At 33.2% G+C, this 18,785-nt stretch overlaps 1 protein-coding gene across 3 annotated transcripts in view; it reads right to left on the bottom strand.

Annotated features, from left to right (window-relative positions):
* Positions 1-18,785, bottom strand: part of LOC124183199 (protein dimmed-like) — a 33,260-nt gene continuing 14,475 nt past the window's right edge. For all 3 annotated transcript variants that reach the window (XM_046571372.1, XM_046571374.1, XM_046571371.1), the window contains exons 2-5: positions 15,521-15,682; positions 13,110-13,298; positions 11,525-11,661; positions 1-8,150 (exon numbers count right to left, since the gene is read on the bottom strand). In XM_046571372.1, coding sequence (XP_046427328.1) covers positions 7,994-8,150; positions 11,525-11,661; positions 13,110-13,298; positions 15,521-15,652 — 615 coding nt within the window. In that variant the 5' untranslated portion in view covers positions 15,653-15,682 and the 3' untranslated portion in view covers positions 1-7,993. The remainder of the gene's footprint in view (positions 8,151-11,524; positions 11,662-13,109; positions 13,299-15,520; positions 15,683-18,785) is intronic.

Below are 18,785 nucleotides of genomic sequence, written 5' to 3'. Positions count from 1 at the left end.
TACATCAAACAGGGCCTATTGAGAGGCCAGCTCATATATTTTTAAGGCTCGATAGCACAATTGGCTAGGTGTTTATATTGTATTGAATACAGTTTTCTATATAACAGAGAAATCATATATCCTTCTTATTCATAACAATTCATCAGTTATTATATATAAGAGAGTGCATTTCGCTTGCATCTCAAGGTAATTATGCAATTTAGCGTATGTAAAGCGAACTTGACTATACATATACATATATCCACTTATTATTCGTTTCAAGTAACGGCGACCGCGCGTTTTTTCAAGTTTCATTTTTCTTTTCAGCAAATATAAATACGTGCTGAAGAAACGCCCGGCGGCTATTCCTCTAAAAGATATGTAAAATAATAAATAAGCAAAATCTTTGATATCGCTTAAAACATTGATCACCCTGTTATGTGAGACAACTTTTTTTTTCCATCTCTATACTCGTGCAATAACAGAAAGTCATATTTTTACATGTGTCTCTAAAATCTGCGTAAAAAATTTAAATTCCGCCGTAGTGAAAAAAAGAATCTTCCGAACCAAGAAATTTCTGAACAAGAATGTTGAACATTGCACAGTTAATATATGCGTACAGCCAAATCGTTGTATATATTACTCGTCATATACTCGTGACTGTATAGTCGTTTCAGGACTTTGATTTCAGATAAATTCGAATTTAACTACCATCGAAGTTTGAATGTCAACACTTTCAACACCAATCAATCGAGATTGGAATAGCTCGTGGTTATAGCAAAATTCCGGCTCGATGGTTTGCAATTACCTGCCGACAGATTTTATAAGTAAATTGTGCGCGTGAATTTATGCTCCAGGTCTGTCGAAAGCTCGTTAAAGTATATAATATAAGCGGTGAAATTAAGCAGGTTTGATAGTCCGCGTGTTCGTGAATTTCTCATAAAAATCGCAGATTCGAAAGTGTCCCGTAATTCGGAGGTGCTAAAATAAAAAGGCTGCAATATTACCGACTATTAATATAAGCCTTGGATTTCTTCCATAGATTTTAAAACGAGCAACACATCTGCGTAAAATATTACAATTTGACGAGCCTTTCTTCCGATGACAATTTTCGCCGTTGGTTATAATTGTTAATCAATAACTTTAGAAAAAAATAAAAAATAAATAAATAACAGTAAAGAGGAAGACCAGATATGATACATTATATTTTTTACACATCGTACTCGTTGAGATTAACATGTTATCGGTTCTCAAGAATCACGTTTGAATGTCATCGTATCAGCCAAGCCGTATCTCATTGTCGGACGATTTCCAAGACACGTATATTACAACAAAGTTATCAATTAAACAGGTGTCCGATAAATCGAACTTCCATACTAACAATAAGTTGGTCAATGAATTTCGCTGCAACTTGTTGAGTCGAATGATTTTATGATCACCAATTTACTTTTTTTTTCCGTCAAATTGTACGTCATGTTATAATTTCGGGTGTTAAAAATTCAAGATAGTTTTCCATGCTCTCATCACGATCAATGAAAAATATTAATAATCAACGTATATATGTATATGTACAGTAATATGTATAAAGATATGTAAAAAAATATTTGTATAATGTAGGTAGTTGGAATGATTGAAAGGAATTTAAATATTGTTTCAATTTGAAAATTTCATGACTCCCTGGGAGACAGATCAGCTGTTCGTAATGGACGGAGGATACACCCATATATATGTATATATATATATATACACACACCTATATATGTAAGGTTTTAAGTAAACCATTATTATAGATTTGTTTTATTCAAATAATAAAGTTATTATATGTATATCTATGTCTAAATTAATGTCAGATTATCAAATATGTACAACCATCAGTGAGCTTTTCCGAAGATCCCTCTTGTTACACAGTTGCGCTAGTGTATCTGTGTTTGTATATAAACATATGTATACATAAATGCGTGTGTGTGTGTGTGTGTGTGTGTGTGCGTTACGTTATGACGTACGGTATATTATAATAATTATTATTCGACGATATTATACACACGATTGGCAGCAGCATATTTATTCATTTCCTTGTCGTTATACCGCTACGTGAATTTTTTTCTTATTTTTCATCTACTTTTATTTTTTTTTTTTGTTATTTTCAATGGTATGTGAATGTGGCGTGTTTATTAGCGTGTACTGCGGCATGTAAGATAAATAAGTATATGGAACGTATGTAGTAAGATTGTGAAAACACAATAACGCGTCTGCTGATCGCGAAGGTCTTCGGATTTTTTAGTTTTCTTTACAAATAATTTTCTTTGCATATACGCGCATGCATATGCGTATACGTGAAAATGGATGTTATATATACATATATATGATATATACATTGCATAATATTATCCGGGTACACGTACATTACAATGCATGTATGTATATAACTAAAGAAGAATATGATACGCTAGTAAAATTCTGTCAAGTTACTTTCTTTGCGAATTGCACGGGTGTAAATGCATGTTTTACATAAAACAAATTTTCATGCGTATAATCAGTTTATGCGTGATGAGAAAATAAAAATACGATATTATAAAAAATAAATAAACGAAAAAGAATAATAACGAAGAAATTGAATTTCGACTTTTTTTTTTTTTTTTTACAGGCACCGAAACTTCACACACAATGTATTACTCAATTTAAACGCGAGAGAGAATTGTACTAACGTAATTGTAATTATTAATATATACATATATACTGTATTTACTATTTATGTATGTATATGTATAACTATAATAATAAGAGGAATATGGTTTTCGGATTAGGCATTTATGGATATATGAAGTACATTGCATTTGCGTGAAATTTTTTTCTCCCGAATAATTCTAAACACGAGCCATCAAGAGGCTCTGAATTTTTATATTCATCCTTTCTTTTCTATTTTACTTTGACCTCGTTTTTATTTTTCTTTAAATACTCGCTTCTAACCGTATAAACGAGGATTAAAAATACTTATGCTGAGCCGAGGCACACTCTTGAAACAGAAGCGTGTGTAAATATATTATCATTTCGTTTTTATATAATATTGAACAAAAAATATATTTATATAAAAATATGTGTGTGTGTGTGTGTGTGCGCGTGTGATAAACTATCTATTTATCAGCGCATACAATTATGCGTATGTAACATTAATCGTATAGGTATATTTATATGTATAATATGGTCACTTACAAAATTCATTTATTTAAAATATATATATATATATATCTATAACATGTTTATATTGTTTATTAAAATTGGATATATTTATATGTCATACAAATTTAATTTAATGTTGTCGATTTAGTTCCATAAAAAACGAAGAAAAAAACACGCACAAACAAAACGAGAAGCATCGCATCCGCAAAAGACGTTTGCATAAAATATATTACATGTATAATGAAATAGAATATTTCGCGTAATTGCACACAATCCCTTTTCAAGCCGAATAGAACTCTCTTATACTTTTTCATGTTCCTCTTATCTCAAAATCATTCAAAACCATATCAAGATTCATGTTTTTGACAAAAATTTCTATAAAATCGACTTATCGTATTATACATAATAGTATCATATTTATATGTATATATGTATATTATGTATAAGTATGTACAATGCGTATGTCGCTTTACAAATAAAAGTGCAGATTTCGCAGGTCAGACGAAACAATTCTCTTATTTTTTTTTCATTCACTCGACTGAATTCGTACATTTCAATCGAATTGTTTGTGTCCCTCATTTTTAATCGCAAAGTCACCCGACCTCTGCGTAACAAACTGATGCGCCAAATTTTGTTTTTAATTGTTTTATCTATCAATATTTCGCAGTTGTACAACAAATATTCTTACAGTAGTTTGTGTAAGAATTTGAAATTTATACTCGGAATGGTTTTAAAGTACATTGAACTCGGGAAACTTATCTGCATATTGTATTATACAATATACACATGGAAGACAAATGAATGTTACCGATATACGGAGTGATTTCCTAATAATGACTGCTTCATCCGCCGTCTGCTAAAAACTTGATGCGCACGCGCCGCAATCCGAGAACAAACGTTTCCCAGGGTGACCAACCGTTATTTATACGTAGCCTCAAAAGTTAAGACAGTCGTCAGTGGCGGTTATACTCAATTCAGTTGGCCGCCCTGGCAAACAGTTACCCCAGGATTTTAGCGCGTGCGCAATAAATTTTAACAGACGACGGACGACGCAGTCGTTTCAGGAATTCACTCTGCCCAGGCACACATTTACGCTTATACATGCAATAATGTGTATGATCAGTTTTCGAAAACTGTGTCAACATTGATTTCAAATTAAGCTGACGAGGAATTGAAATGTTGAAAAGAAAGTTGAACAACTTTTCTGACTATTTTCATATGTATATATAATTAATTTAAGTATTAATTAGCAGTCACTATTCGAAAAACAATTACATGTTTTACTGAATCACAATATCTCATTCGCTGCAATTCGCATAAATATTTTCAACGACGATGAGAAGATTACGAGAAAGAAGAAGAAGAATAGATAAAAAAAAAAAAAAAATGTACATATATTTTGCTATAATTTTATTTTATTTTTTTTTGATATTTAATACTTAGTACATGGCGTTTCGAAAACACCACTGCGATAAATAATGCGATATGAAGAAGCGAGAAAAATAAATAAGAAAACTAAAATTGACGAGTAAGCCGGTCACGGGGAATTATTTGTAAATCTGTAAATATATGCTCGATAGTTGTCGAAAGGCGATCGATAAGAGTAATTATTATTCGCAAACGATTGTACATGAATTTTGTAGATGACTACGTCGTTTCGTTTTATTTACACGTACACACGAATTAATTAGGAAAATCATTATACAAGGCAGTAAAGTCACGTTAGTTAAAATTGAGCTAACTTATAGACTTTCTCTATTATGTATAATCTGCTTGTCTGGAATCAGTAATACACGCTACAGATGTATACGCGAATTTATCGTGATGAGACGACCGAGGAATAAACGCTAATTAATACACCAGATACTGCGGTCATTGAATAACCAATCAGTCGATTCAAATAATTGGTCCAAGCATTACCGAGAAATCATCGAGTGCACAAATATATTAGGCAATTCGTGCACCGATCGCAATTCTTCATATCGTCGATTAAAACTCACTACACGTGCAGATTTACTTACAAAAGTGCAATATAAATGCGGGCAACAACATTTTATCATCCAGTCGGATTTTGCGAAACTCGTGGTATTTATTATTCTTTTCCATCGTTCTTTCCGAAACATTTTTCGTTCATTCATTATTCACTTTTTTGTGTATATACGGGGTGAATAGCTAACGATCGAATGACCTAACGCGCATGCGCTAAAATTCTCGAAACAAAAGCAGTTGTTTTGTCAGGTCTACCACCATTTTTGAGGCTACATACATCGCGGCGACCCCTCATCTGAACTTATGACGGTTGGCCAACCTGACGAAACAACTGCTTGCGCTCTAGAATTTTAGCGCATGCGCGTTAGATCATTCGACCGTTAGCTATCCACTTTGTATACACGTACATACAAAGTCTCTTTAAAAATGTATTTGAATGTTCAAGAACTCGATCCTTTAATATTGTCGTGTAAAGATGTTGAACGTGGAGCGATTCACTTTCTTTCTTTGCTTCGTTATAATTTTCTTCCTATCGTATTGATATACGTGAGTATAAAAATAATACATGGTAACTCGTATCATTCTGCGTATACGTGCGATATGGAATTCGCGTTAAACAAATTTTCTGTCACATATACAATTTATATGCCTATAATGTTGTATACAAATATTGATATTCCACGCGTATTTAATTGTCGTAAGTTGGTCAGTATGATGGACTCTTTTAGGTATCTACGTATGTATGCATCTATGTATGTATGTGTTTATTATACATACGTGTATTATGTACACATTGTATTTGCTCCAACAATTTTTCTATATTTCACTACAGTTGTACTATTTTTTTTTTCTTATCTTCTCTCGTTTTACTTTCACGCTCTTTACTTAACTATAAATCCAAATTTTACACATAATATATTTTATGCGAGCTTTTAGACGGACGGCTGACTTAATATATCTTACATATAGATAAGTATATAACATATATACATACATGTATACATATATATATATTTACATACGCATTATCCGATGTCTTTTTTAAATAAACAACAACGTCGTTAACATGTAAATGTATAATTTTTATCAGACATTATTACAACGCAACTTTCAACTTCGCACTGCAATTCAACACCGCAATCAATCCTTGTATGTGTACGACAAGTAATTTTCGCTGTCTTCGTCTGGATAATAGGTTTTTTTTTTTCCACCGTTTAAAATTTTTCCATATCATCTCGTTCTTGTTAGCGTCTCTTGCTTGATTTTTTTAGCCACCATTTTTTTTTTTTTCTCACAATAACTACAGAGTTTGTAAATCACTGATATCGAGTAAGTTTTATTTTATCGTTTATCCATTTCTCAACACTTTGTATTCTATTACATAGCACTGCACAGTGGTTCAATTATATAGTTCAATTGCGCGTAGTAATTAGCCGTCTCAACACTTAGCGAATAATACCAAGATGACGTCAATTTTATAAATATTTTTATACATATTTTAGCAACCTTTTTTTCATCTCCTTCGCTTCAACGAAACTTATATAGAACAAAGGGAAAATGAAGGAAAGTTCTATATATATCACAGTTTATCATCCGTTTCCGAAACCAAAATTACAGAAAGAAAAAAAAAAAAAAAAATAAAATACAAACAAACCTCTTCTTTCAAACTGCACCATGCCTGGTGGCCGAAGTCACATATATATATTATATATATATATTATATATTATATTATAAAATACATATATATATATAAAATTTATAGGTATATAACATTTTTCATTCGTATAATATCAAATAAGAAATGAGAATAACACGATTAAACTTGTAAAAGGTTAAAAATAACAACAATAAAATGAATTAGAAATGAAAACAAAAAAATTGAAAGATTTAAAAAAAAAAAAAAAAACAATTTCAAAATCGTATCCGTGTACGTGTTTACGCAAGTAACGTTCGTCTCCCCGTTACACTATTATTATGCATTAAACATACATGTGTAATTGTGTATCATATACACGCATACGTATCACATATGATAAAAAAATTAATAGTGTTATTAATATTTCGATTATTTCACGCGTGTGCAATATTCAGTTACTTCAGTTCACAACAAGCCAAAAAATAAAATAAAAATACATCACGACATTATGTGTCATATAAGGTATAATCACGTATATACCTTAAACACAATCGAGTACCGTACAATATCAGTTGTATCCTGATTATTTATAATAATTTTTCTTGTCGCTGAGTTCACCGTATTATTATTAACATTATAGATATTACACCACATATGCTTAGAATTGTTATTGTTATCATTACTATGCTTGATATTATTATTATTATTGTTATTATTATTATTATTATTATTATTATTAGTGATAGTAGTAGTAGTAGTGGTAGTGGTAGTAGTAGTATTATCATTGTTATTATTGTTGTTGTTGTTGTTGTTGTTATTATTTTTATTAATAATATTATATGAAACGTTGTTAAATGTGATGATACTTTCGCGCTTCCGTCCCAAAAATATTGTTTCTTATCGTCTGCCGATCAGGGACTTGAAATGAAATAGTTTATTAATTAATTATCGATTATTAATTATAATACAATAATCACGTTTATTAAACGTGCCATTCGACGTTGCATTACGGGTACGTAAAAATTATTATGATTATTACTATTGTGGTCAATAGGGACTTCCTCCTTCTTCCACGATCATAGGGGCGGGGGGTGGGGGTTGAAAAATTTCATAAAGTTTCTCGTTGGACACACCGACACACGAATGAATGATATTTATTTAATTGTGTCTTCAGTCTGAAGTTATGCGTATTTGTTTCGTGATTATGACAATTATGGTATCCGGCGCTCCAAATTCTCGTGTAGCAAATTGTTGTTGTTGGTTTCGTGCATCGATTCTGGCGATGCTTCCTCCGGCTGTTCACCACCGCTCAATTCAAGCTGCCCCGTGCTGTCGCCGCTGTTCGAACCGCATTCACCATCCACGAATCTTGAAATTAACAAAGAGAAAAAAAAAATTTAACTTTCAATCGTGATATAAGTCGTCTCAAAATTATGTGAGAAGAGTTGCGCTTTTGGTCTGCTCAAAAAAAAAAAAAAAACGGTTTTGTTATCCGTATCATCAGAATTAACGCTGTTTTCAATCACGTCGCTGTTCATACGGGTTTTTTCATTATGTTCTTAGCGTCTTTTTTCGCACTGCAACAATTTTGCACTGCCTAAGCGATATCTGGCAAACGAATGACAAAGTGAACGATAACTCTGAGCGAAACATTTCGATACAAAAACAATGATCGGTGTGATTGATCGCAGTTGATTTTTTTAGCTAAAATTATTGTAATACTTGACAAACAAAAGAAAATTGTGCAGCAAAATTTTTCATCCACGAAACTCAATTACGACCCAAAAAGTGACTAAAGTGATTATTTTTTTTTTTCTAAAGTGACGACAAGTTACTAATAGTGAAAAAAGTGACCGACTACCAACCCTATCACTGGCAAAATGTACTGAAATGTACTGAATAAAATGGCAAAAGAAAAAAAAAAATGTCCTAAATTTACCGTTAACGTAAATTGAAAGAAAAAAACGTATCTCTGAAGGTCCTGAATTTTTATTTCAACATTTGTCGTGTCTTTTTTGCTTCAATATTCTGCAGCAGTAGTCAAAAATTTTGTTCTCTTGTTGTCAGACCATTTGAATCGATTCGTCATAACTACGATGAAACGATTTTATTTTATATTTTTTTTTTTTTTAAAGCACTTCGATCGTTTTGGGTCAACAAAAATCAATGCTCGACGTATTGGAAATACCTAGGGAAAAAAACCATAAAAAAAGTACACTTCCGAAATACTTTCCACTCTGTAAGAATTGTTTTGTTGTTGTGTCCCCCCCCCCCAATCAACGGACATCTGCAGTTAATTGAAAATCCTGTTAATAGCCGGTAATCGCCAAGAGTATCGTATAATGCCGATAACGAATATATTCGTTATTGAAATGAAATCGGTATTGACCTCGTGTTGTCACATTCAAGGAGCTAAAACTCTTTCATACAGTACAGACATATGTTCGATTATGATTGCACTTGATCCCGTTTTCACGGTTTGGACTCTGATACGTACCTATAACTCATGTATTGAACCGCGATTTATTGGCGCGCAGACTTCGAAATAGTTTTAACGACTCGTACATTATAAATGTACCGTGTGGAACACAATTTGACGCTCTAATTCAAGGATAAGGATGATGATGATGATATGATAATAATAATAATAATAATAATTTGAGCATCTTCTCGTGAAATCTGACTAACATATATATTTACAAGATTTCTTTTATACTCTTGTTATATATTGGAAAACAGTGCAAAATCAAAGTAAAAAATATTACAACAAGTTCTTGGGAAAATAAGTTTTTATATGTCTGATTAAAAAAGAAAATGATACATTATATATATATATATATATATATATATATACTATACAGCGAAAACTTTTAACCTTTAATATACTCCGTTTTTAACGACCAATAGAACGACATAAAGTAGATAGAATATGAAGACGCGGCTGAAATTTGCTGTTAATTTCGTATTTGTAGAAACTTCTATCGTATCACGGGTGAACGAAGGACTTTTGAGATCCTTTGGAAGATTGCCAGGCGGAATAAAATCGGAACCGGTCTTTCCAGACGAGACGGCGGTATAATCTTGCATTTGATGCAGTATGTATTCAATGTTATATACCTAGAGGGAATGACACAGGCATGTTGAATATATATACCTGTGTAGGTGTGTATATGCATAATCATAAGTAGCTACATATGCGCGAATAGTATTAACCGATGTATTTATAGTCATTCGGTGACACGTGGCGGATTGTAATTTTTTTTTTTTTTTTTTTTTTTTAAATCAAACCATTTGGCTATTCCATGTCCAAAAAAAATGAAAAGTAGCCTCGCCTCGAGTTACGTTTATAGATCTGCAAAAATTGAACAAGGCAAGGTATATTAATCATCTGTTTTCCGACAAGTGATGAAAATCAAAATCGACTAGTTTTCTACGCACGGAAAATTGAAACAAGACTTACGGTTACGTATCTGTATTTGTTGCTTCGATTTTATTTATTTTTTTTTCTTCTTGATCCAACGAATAGAATGGTCAAATTCGACGAAAAACAAGTCGCCGTAAATCGAAAGAATATCGTATTCTTAAAATTTCTCGTCTAACGTTGAGGAAAAAAAAAGAAAAAAAAAAAAAAAAAAACTAATACAAGGTCTTGAAATCGCAACTGTTGGATCGGTTTGAAATATGTATTTAATAATTAATAAGCATCCTTTAATCATCATTTCTGTTTAAACAACGTAAAAAGATGTCACGATGTTTCCATTAATTTTTTTTTTTTTTCTTTCTTTAATTTTTTTATTCGAATAAATAAACGTCGACAAATACCGTCGAAGGATATCGATTGTATCAGGATCACACATGTTCGCCACGTATATTTATCTACTTAGGAAGACGGATCATAAGGTGTACCACACTTTTCCCACCTTGCTGACTATCCATGTGTACCAATATAATACTGTACGCAATGTTATAAATTTTATATACTTTAGCGATTGATTTCTGCGTATTAATGTATGTATGTATGTACCTAATAACGAGACCTCGCAATTCTAGGTACATACCTGACTGCCCGTCAGGACCTTGACGGTAATTTAACTACAGTTTGATCCGTGACAGGTGCTGCAGGGTCGCTCGAATCGATTATTTATCGACGCAAATTTTATCGCGCAAACGATAAGAGAGAGAGAGAGAGAGAGAGGGGGAGTGAAAGAGAGAAAAAGAAAAAAAGAAAAAAAAAAAAAAAAACTAAACTGTACCCGCATCACATGTTTGCCAACATAAGATAGATTGTGTTCAAATGTACGGTAAAAAATTTGCAACGCGCCTCGAGAGAAGCGATAAGCAAAATTATTTCCACCTTGCCGTGTTAATGTTGTAATAATATACGAGAAAGCGATTGTTAAAAAATTTAATTCATACGAAGTGAATTGAGATATGGTTTTATAGCGAAATAAAAAAATAAAAAAAATTGCAGAGAATTCGTCAGATTGAAAACTCGATTTCTGACTGCAGTCGATGAATATCTCGAGTATTCGATGATTTTTGCATAACTTGGAATTGCGGAATTCTCAAATTTATTGCGACTTTCGGATTTCGTCGAGAAAGCAATTCACGTGATTTAACGACTAGTTCTGTTATATTGATGCGAAAATTATGCTCTTTATTTACGAGGGATGGGAAAAATGTCAAATTATCAGTTTGGACGATGAATTTTAACTTTGAAAAAAGACGGACAAGATGCTTACGTGTAAGGCTGTTCCTCTCCTCGCATTTCGCATATGACGTTCGTCAGGGCCATGATGTAATTTTTGGCTAACGTCAGTGTTTCGATTTTGCTCAGTTTCCTTTCCATTTTCACGTGTGGTATGACTTCCCTGAGTTGCTGAGGATAAAGGGAATAAAAATTACGACGACGAAAAGCAATTTCCATAAAAGTGAAAAATTTGGTTTGCCGAAAATCAATGTTTGTTAGTATTCTTGTTAAAAAATGGCCGTGAGTTGTGCATCAATCGTGCACAAAAATAGAAGACTACCAGAATTATAAAGAAAAACTTATGCGTCGATACTTTGTTTCAAATCATTTTAAAATTATTCAAAACCAGTTAAATTCGTTCGACTTTACTTTTACGAATGCTTACTTTATTCAGAAGATTATTTTCTACAGTATCGCTGAAACACTATTTATTTATTTATATTTTCATTTATCATGCTGGCATCGTTGATATTCCATTTTACAACATATTTCGACAATCGATAAATGGCAACATTGAATGGACTGCTTAAAAAAAGGGAAACCTGTTTTAACTGGTTTTACTGGTTGTGAGAAATGGTATTCTGGGTAAAACGACCCAAACGTACATCAAAATCGAACAAATCCAACAGATTTTAGGAAATTCAAAAGCGATTTGAAATGAAAATTAGATGTCTAAGCTTTTATCGGTATAAATTCGAGTATTATAATAAAAGAAAAAAAGCTTATAAATGTATTTTCTCTTCGAGTTACGAGTGCATTGATTTGACGTAAAGAAATCAGATTTATAAGCGTTTTTTAACCATTGAAAAAAAAATCGCTATAATCAGCTATTCTTCGACACATTACACTAGGATGATTTTTTAAGGGTCTAAAATCATACCTATTTTTAGGATTTTTTTTTTTCTAAAGAACTGACATCAGTTAGAGCAATTCAAGTTTCAAGGTTTCATTATTCGTAGTTTCAAAAATATTTGAGAACTTTTTCATTGAATTTAATAACAAAATGGCAGCATGGCGTATATAAGTAGCGAACGACCACGTTTCCAAACCGGTGGCGCATATTCCTCGGTCAATTTTCATCCGATGGACTTGAAATTTTGTTACAATCTTCAAAATCTGTTTATTAATCACAGCTTTAGCTCATATAGCTAAATTTTAGAATTTCGATCCAAAAATATATGTAAAACAAATTTTTTTTTTTCAATTTAGGGTACGAGCCTTAACCCGAGAACGTATTTTTAAGTCGAAAAAACTTTTATATCTGTTACAAATTTGACAGCGATGTCAGGAGTTGCGCCACCGCAAAAAACCCTCTAGTTCGGAGTCGTTCGCTACTTATATGCGCCATGTCGCCATTTTGTTATTAATTTCAACGAAAAAAATTCTAAAATGTTCTCGAAACTATGAATAATAAGTCCCTCAAACGCGAATTATTCCAAGAATTCTCATTTCCTTGACAAAAAAAGAAAAAAAAAAAAAAAACTCCTAAAAAATAGGTACGATTTTGGACCGTCCTTTCGCAATTGCATTACCGCAGTCGAGAAATTGCACGCTAATCGTGAAATATTGTAATTCACCTCGAAGGCGTCGTTGAGCGAGTGCATCCTCATTCTTTCCCTCTCGTTGCTCTCGAGCCTCCGGAGATTCCGTTCTCTTGCCGAAATTCCGCTTTTGCGTCTCCTCGTCGTCGGCGGCGCCCCTCGATTCCGTCTTTTCGCCTGTTTCGGGCTCCTTTCGCTCCCACTGCTGTCGCTTTCCTCGCCCGCCTTTTTAACCAAGAACAAAACGGACAAAAATTCAATTAAGTATTCGCCGATGTTGCAGGTTTAGACGATTTCCGCGTGGATTGAAAGAGCGAGAAAGAGAGCGATGAAAATTTGCTCAGCCGGTCGTTCGTACGTCGAAACGTATATATGTATATACATATATATATATATATATATATATATATTGTTGATCTTTACGGTTCGTTCGATTTGTTTGCGAAGCGATTCCGGCCGCCTATTTCGACGTACGGATTGAAAACGGTATCGGAAATCGTGCTTAATAATTTTATCACGGTAATTTTATAGCCGTGCTAAATATCGTCGCGCAACAGCTTTCAATGTCGCGAATTTTACTAAACGCAGCAACACACGCGCAAATTTTATACACGCTTTATCTTCACAGCTGGTTTGAAATTCACCTTGAAAAATTGTTATTTCTACATTAATATGTAGCTGTAAATTAACAAGAATATTATTCGCTTGTAACGCAAGGTGTGAAATAAAAATTCCCTTCTCCCCCCCATTTTTTTCCAAGGTACCACGTTGTTTGATATCCCAATTTTTACACATCAGTAAAGTTTCGCCTCAGAAAAAACAATATTACGCGTCGATAAGCAATGAAATATATATATGTATATACATATTTATTATTATATATACATAAAGCATATTTTTCCTTATAATAGCATACTTAAGTACGCGTTTCGAATCGTGCATTATCATTATTATTTAACAGATTCGTTATACTGCTCTTAGCGTTTTCGATTAATCGCATGTGAACGCCAAATTCGCTTAGTATAATTATTAATATCTGTCTATAATTTCACCATTAAATCATACAACAGGCGTTATAAAATTGCAATTTAAACCGGCTACATCAACGAGCGAAGTATAAGATTTATAAAAATCGTACAAGGCGAGATGAAACAAGGGTCGTAAATGTAATTAATTTTTGATCGCTTTTTAAGTGAAATATAATAAATTGCTACTGTAAGAATACCTTGAAACGAAAAAGTTTGGTGAAAAATCTGACATCTTTCTCCTCAAAGTGATACCAAGAAAAACTAAAAATTTAGGCACGAAATCGAATCATCGAATAAATACTGACCTCAATTCGCGTAAAATTATAATTACACCGTTACAGGTAACCCGATTGATCGGAAATTAGTGTTCGGCGAAATGCCGAATGCAAGGAGTACAATGACCGATATTATCGTTGGTTTTGCGCAGACGGATCAGCGAGGCGCCAGGCACCTGTAGATTTAAGTGGAATCCCGCAGAGGAGCCTCGCTTATCGATTAACGGCATCCAATTTCAGGACGAGCCAAATTTCCGAAGCGTATTAACGCGGCCCAAAATGTAAGTCGAAAGTACGACAATGGAAATGTTTTATCAGATTGAGGATGAACGGGCACGTCAAAGTCCGACAATATGAGTCAGAAGTGGGGAAGGAGAAAAACTGTGTTCGAAAAACCTTCGGCAGCTGTGTTATTTGTGTTAACAATGGAGAAATTCGAATGAAACAACATTTTTGTGCTGCGATAAAAATGAATTGTGCGAATTCGAACAACACAAGGTTCGAGATATCGAGGCGGGGTTGAAATTTCGAATTTTACTAGTTCCGAAAGCAAATTCACAATTTTTTCATATTTTTTTACGAAATCAATCCAAAAATATTTGAGCCGGTTCAAAAACCTGGCTACAAATAATACTGTTCAATAAGAAAAAATTTCATTTGTTACAGTAAATAGAAAAATACAGTTAAACTGGTATCGTTAAAAAAACTGTTTGAATATTGTTGGGATTATGAAAAACGAGGTACGCCTAACCATTTTCCGCTATCGTCGATCCTTTTTTGCTAATTGTAACGCAAAATCAGTTTGTGAGGTTTACTCTACTTTTTTAGTTAAACAAGACTTTAACGTCAATTTATTCTTGCAAGAAAATATAGCAACAGTGATCGTGATGAGAAAGAATAGCAACGGATACCAGACTTTCCGGTAACGGCTGTAAAACTAATTTTCATTTTCTACCCAGAACTATATTTTTGGACTGTGGTAAAAAATGAAAATAGTCAAGGACGTGAGCGGTAACCGGAACTAAAAATTTATCTCGGTGTTGGAAATATTTTTCTCGTACGGTTTTCTCTCTCTCTATTTTCCGAAATTTCGAATAAAATTCAAACGCGGGAATGTTACTCGAAAAAGAGATTCGGTATCTACCTCCGCGCCGCCGACGTCATGCCGGCTTCGTTTCCCGGTCAGGGAATCAACGGAGGCGTCATCCAGGTCGATGTACATCTCCTGATCAGCGCAGTCCTGGTCACTGCCCGATAACCTTTCCAGGCTGCGCATTCTTCGGACAATAGCTACGGCCTAGCTACCCTGAAACAAGGGAGACAGAAATACAAATAAATAAACAAATAGATACGTAGATACACAGATAAGTAAATGTTACAGACTAGAATAATTATGGCGAAAGGTTTATTATAAAAACTATACCTATATTTATTATTTTATACATCATTATACAATTCGGTATTCATTTTTATCACACGCATATATATATATACATGATTTTTCACTTATATACATTTTTTTCTATTTATGACGTATCGTGGATAAATTTTTTTTTTTTCACTGACTACATAAATGATAATATCAATTTAAGTTACGAAGAAGACCGACACGTGTAATATCAAGCCTTCAGTTGTTGTTCGACAAGTGTTTCTGACAACTTTTTGCATTATTAATTAAATCGCATGAGATCGTTATAATTGAATATGAACTTTTCATTTAGAGAAATAAGATTCCCGGTTGATATAGCGTTGTGTTATAAATCGCGATATTTGGATTGAACGTGAATGTCAGGAAAGAAATAATAATTAAAGTGCTACGACGTGTTTCTTCAAATTCAAAAAAAAAAAAAATATGGAAAAAAGTGAAAAATCTAATGACGCTCATCTTTTCATAGAATATTTCTTTTGACTTAAAACAAGCTATTCAGCTTTTAAAACACCTCGGTATATATGCAGCTTTCACACACATGCGACTGATACGTGTAACTGTGTACAAATAAATTTCGTAGGTGGTGATATTAAACTTTCCGCTCACGTCAACGGCCGACCATTTTATTCACATTTCAATTGACACATTTGAAACGCGATTCCGATCGGTTAACAACGATGCGATTATTTATTTTCAGTTGACTAGGGTCGGGAGGCGAGGTATTTATACGTATATATTATATGATGCTTATATGTATAGTGTATACCTATACGGTTACTGAAATTCAAATACATCGTAGCACATAATAAAAAGAAAACGAAAAAAAAAACATAAAAAAATCTACTGCTGAATTATTCTGATCAGTTTCAAGGTTGCAAATGTCCTCAGATGTATAATCTTAAAAAAATTTGTACTAATTTCGCATGTAACCGAGATTTTGAGACTGCAAAAGCTTCGTTTCAAAAATAGATAAATAATCAAGGTGCGTGAAAAAGAAATTTGATTCGTCGTTTCAGTTTCAATAGATTTGAAAATTGATTGCACTATCGTTTAAATTTTTTTACCTCTTATATTCGACTGTAATGCGAATAAATTTTATCACAGATAGTTTCTCGATTGCTTTTGTACTGGTTCTGCAACTTTGAGCAACGTAAAGAGAGAGAGAGAGAGAGAGAGAGAAAACAAATAGTAATTATTTCAACATCGCTTCCGTCAGCGAGATTATCTCGGGGATGTTTTTCATCGCTGGGAATTCATCAGTTTCATGTAAGAGTATCGTTATCTGTATTTGGATTATCCTACGACAATTTTCATGCCAATGAAGTAACGTACGATCTCACATGTCGGACCTTTGACCGTACTAATTGTAAGAGAATAAATATCATGCGACTACATAGTATAAATTCCATTTCATTCCTGAATTGAGACGATTATAAAAGAAACGAAAAAACCAAAAACAATTGACGCATATCGTGATGGATCCGGAAAAAAATTGTGTAAGGTCATTTCGTAATCTTTCACTAATTTTTGTTTCTCGCAATGCAAACACCTTTGCTGAAATAAGAAATCCTCTCGATGTAAGAATTGAAGTTTCTTAGAAAAAATTCATTCGATCAAGCCATTTCGTAACATTTGTCGCTATGAAACTTAGAATATAAGTAAATTATATAATTCAAGAACGCATTTTTGTCCGAGCACTGAATTCCAGATACAAAAAAAAAAAAAAAAAAATGAACTCGAGATTATGATAATTATTTGTAAAAAGATACGCTGAATTATCGTTGATGATCACCAAAGACGTAGACAAAAGAAAATAAATATTGTATGAACGCGGTAATTTTATCGATCGATATATTTAAACGTATATCCACCGGTTTACAAGACGACTGCAAAGTTGATAAATAAAATGCTTATCGTGGTACATATCATGGATGATTTTTGTACACAAAACTACAGAGGAGAAATTTGATGAAAAATAAAAATCACGTTTTATCTCTCGTTGAACATTGCTCACGTTTATGTACGCGTATTACGCATATAGACACATTATATACTCGCGAGTTATCAATCGTTGATAAAACATGTCAAGTATATATCGTAGAATTTGAGAGAGCGTTTATATTATTCCTCGTAACATATATATATATCATCAACAAGCGATCACTGTATACTGATTTTAATTAACAATTAGGTGCGAATACGAGCCAAGTCCGGCACCTCTCTTTAATTTCCTGGATAACGTCTCGACTTGACCGATAAAGCCGTAACTTGACGGGCTGAAAAATAATTCTCAGCGCGATATCAATGCGAGAATCAAAACACCGATATAATTGAAAACCAATTACATAATCGTCAATATCGTGTACGTTGTTGAAATTTTTTGTCAAATTTTACATTGAACTTGGAATTGAAAATTGCTCGTCGACCGAAGTTTTACCTCGTTGATTGTAATTACAGTCGAAGATGGAATTTGCGAATAACTACAAAGACTTGTCGAAAAATCGAAGAAAACTGTCAACGATTTCGACAACTTTTCGATAAATTTCAAGTTGCCAAGTGCTTTGAAATACGAGATACGCGTTGTTCCTACAAAGTAGCGAAAAAGAGGATTTTTCCTTGAAAGATAAGTCCAGCCGCGTATAATTGAGCTAACTTTTAATTCTGCATTACGATAATTCTGACTGACAGATAGAGCGACGTATTGGAGAAGGACTTGGCTGCGATGACCTTGACGGATTTAAAATCGCGGCTAATTATACTTGTCACCAAATCAGATTACCCACCCAGCGTACGGAGTAAATCAAAATCAGACGTCAATTCGCGGGGCGATTAGATAGGTGCTATAATCCGGTTTCTCTTTTTCTCTCTCACACTTCAAAATATCGGCATAGCAGTTGTTCAACCGTAACGTGTACGTAGACAATCAATTCAGGTTGGATAATTTTCTGCGACTCTCATCGCGAGATGATCGAGGAATGAA

Source organism: Neodiprion fabricii, chromosome 5 (genome assembly GCF_021155785.1).
Source record: "Neodiprion fabricii isolate iyNeoFabr1 chromosome 5, iyNeoFabr1.1, whole genome shotgun sequence".
NCBI lineage: Eukaryota > Metazoa > Arthropoda > Insecta > Hymenoptera > Diprionidae > Neodiprion > Neodiprion fabricii.
The sequence above is the reverse complement of the archived record's forward strand: the minus strand, read 5'-3'. Positions and strand labels throughout refer to the sequence as shown.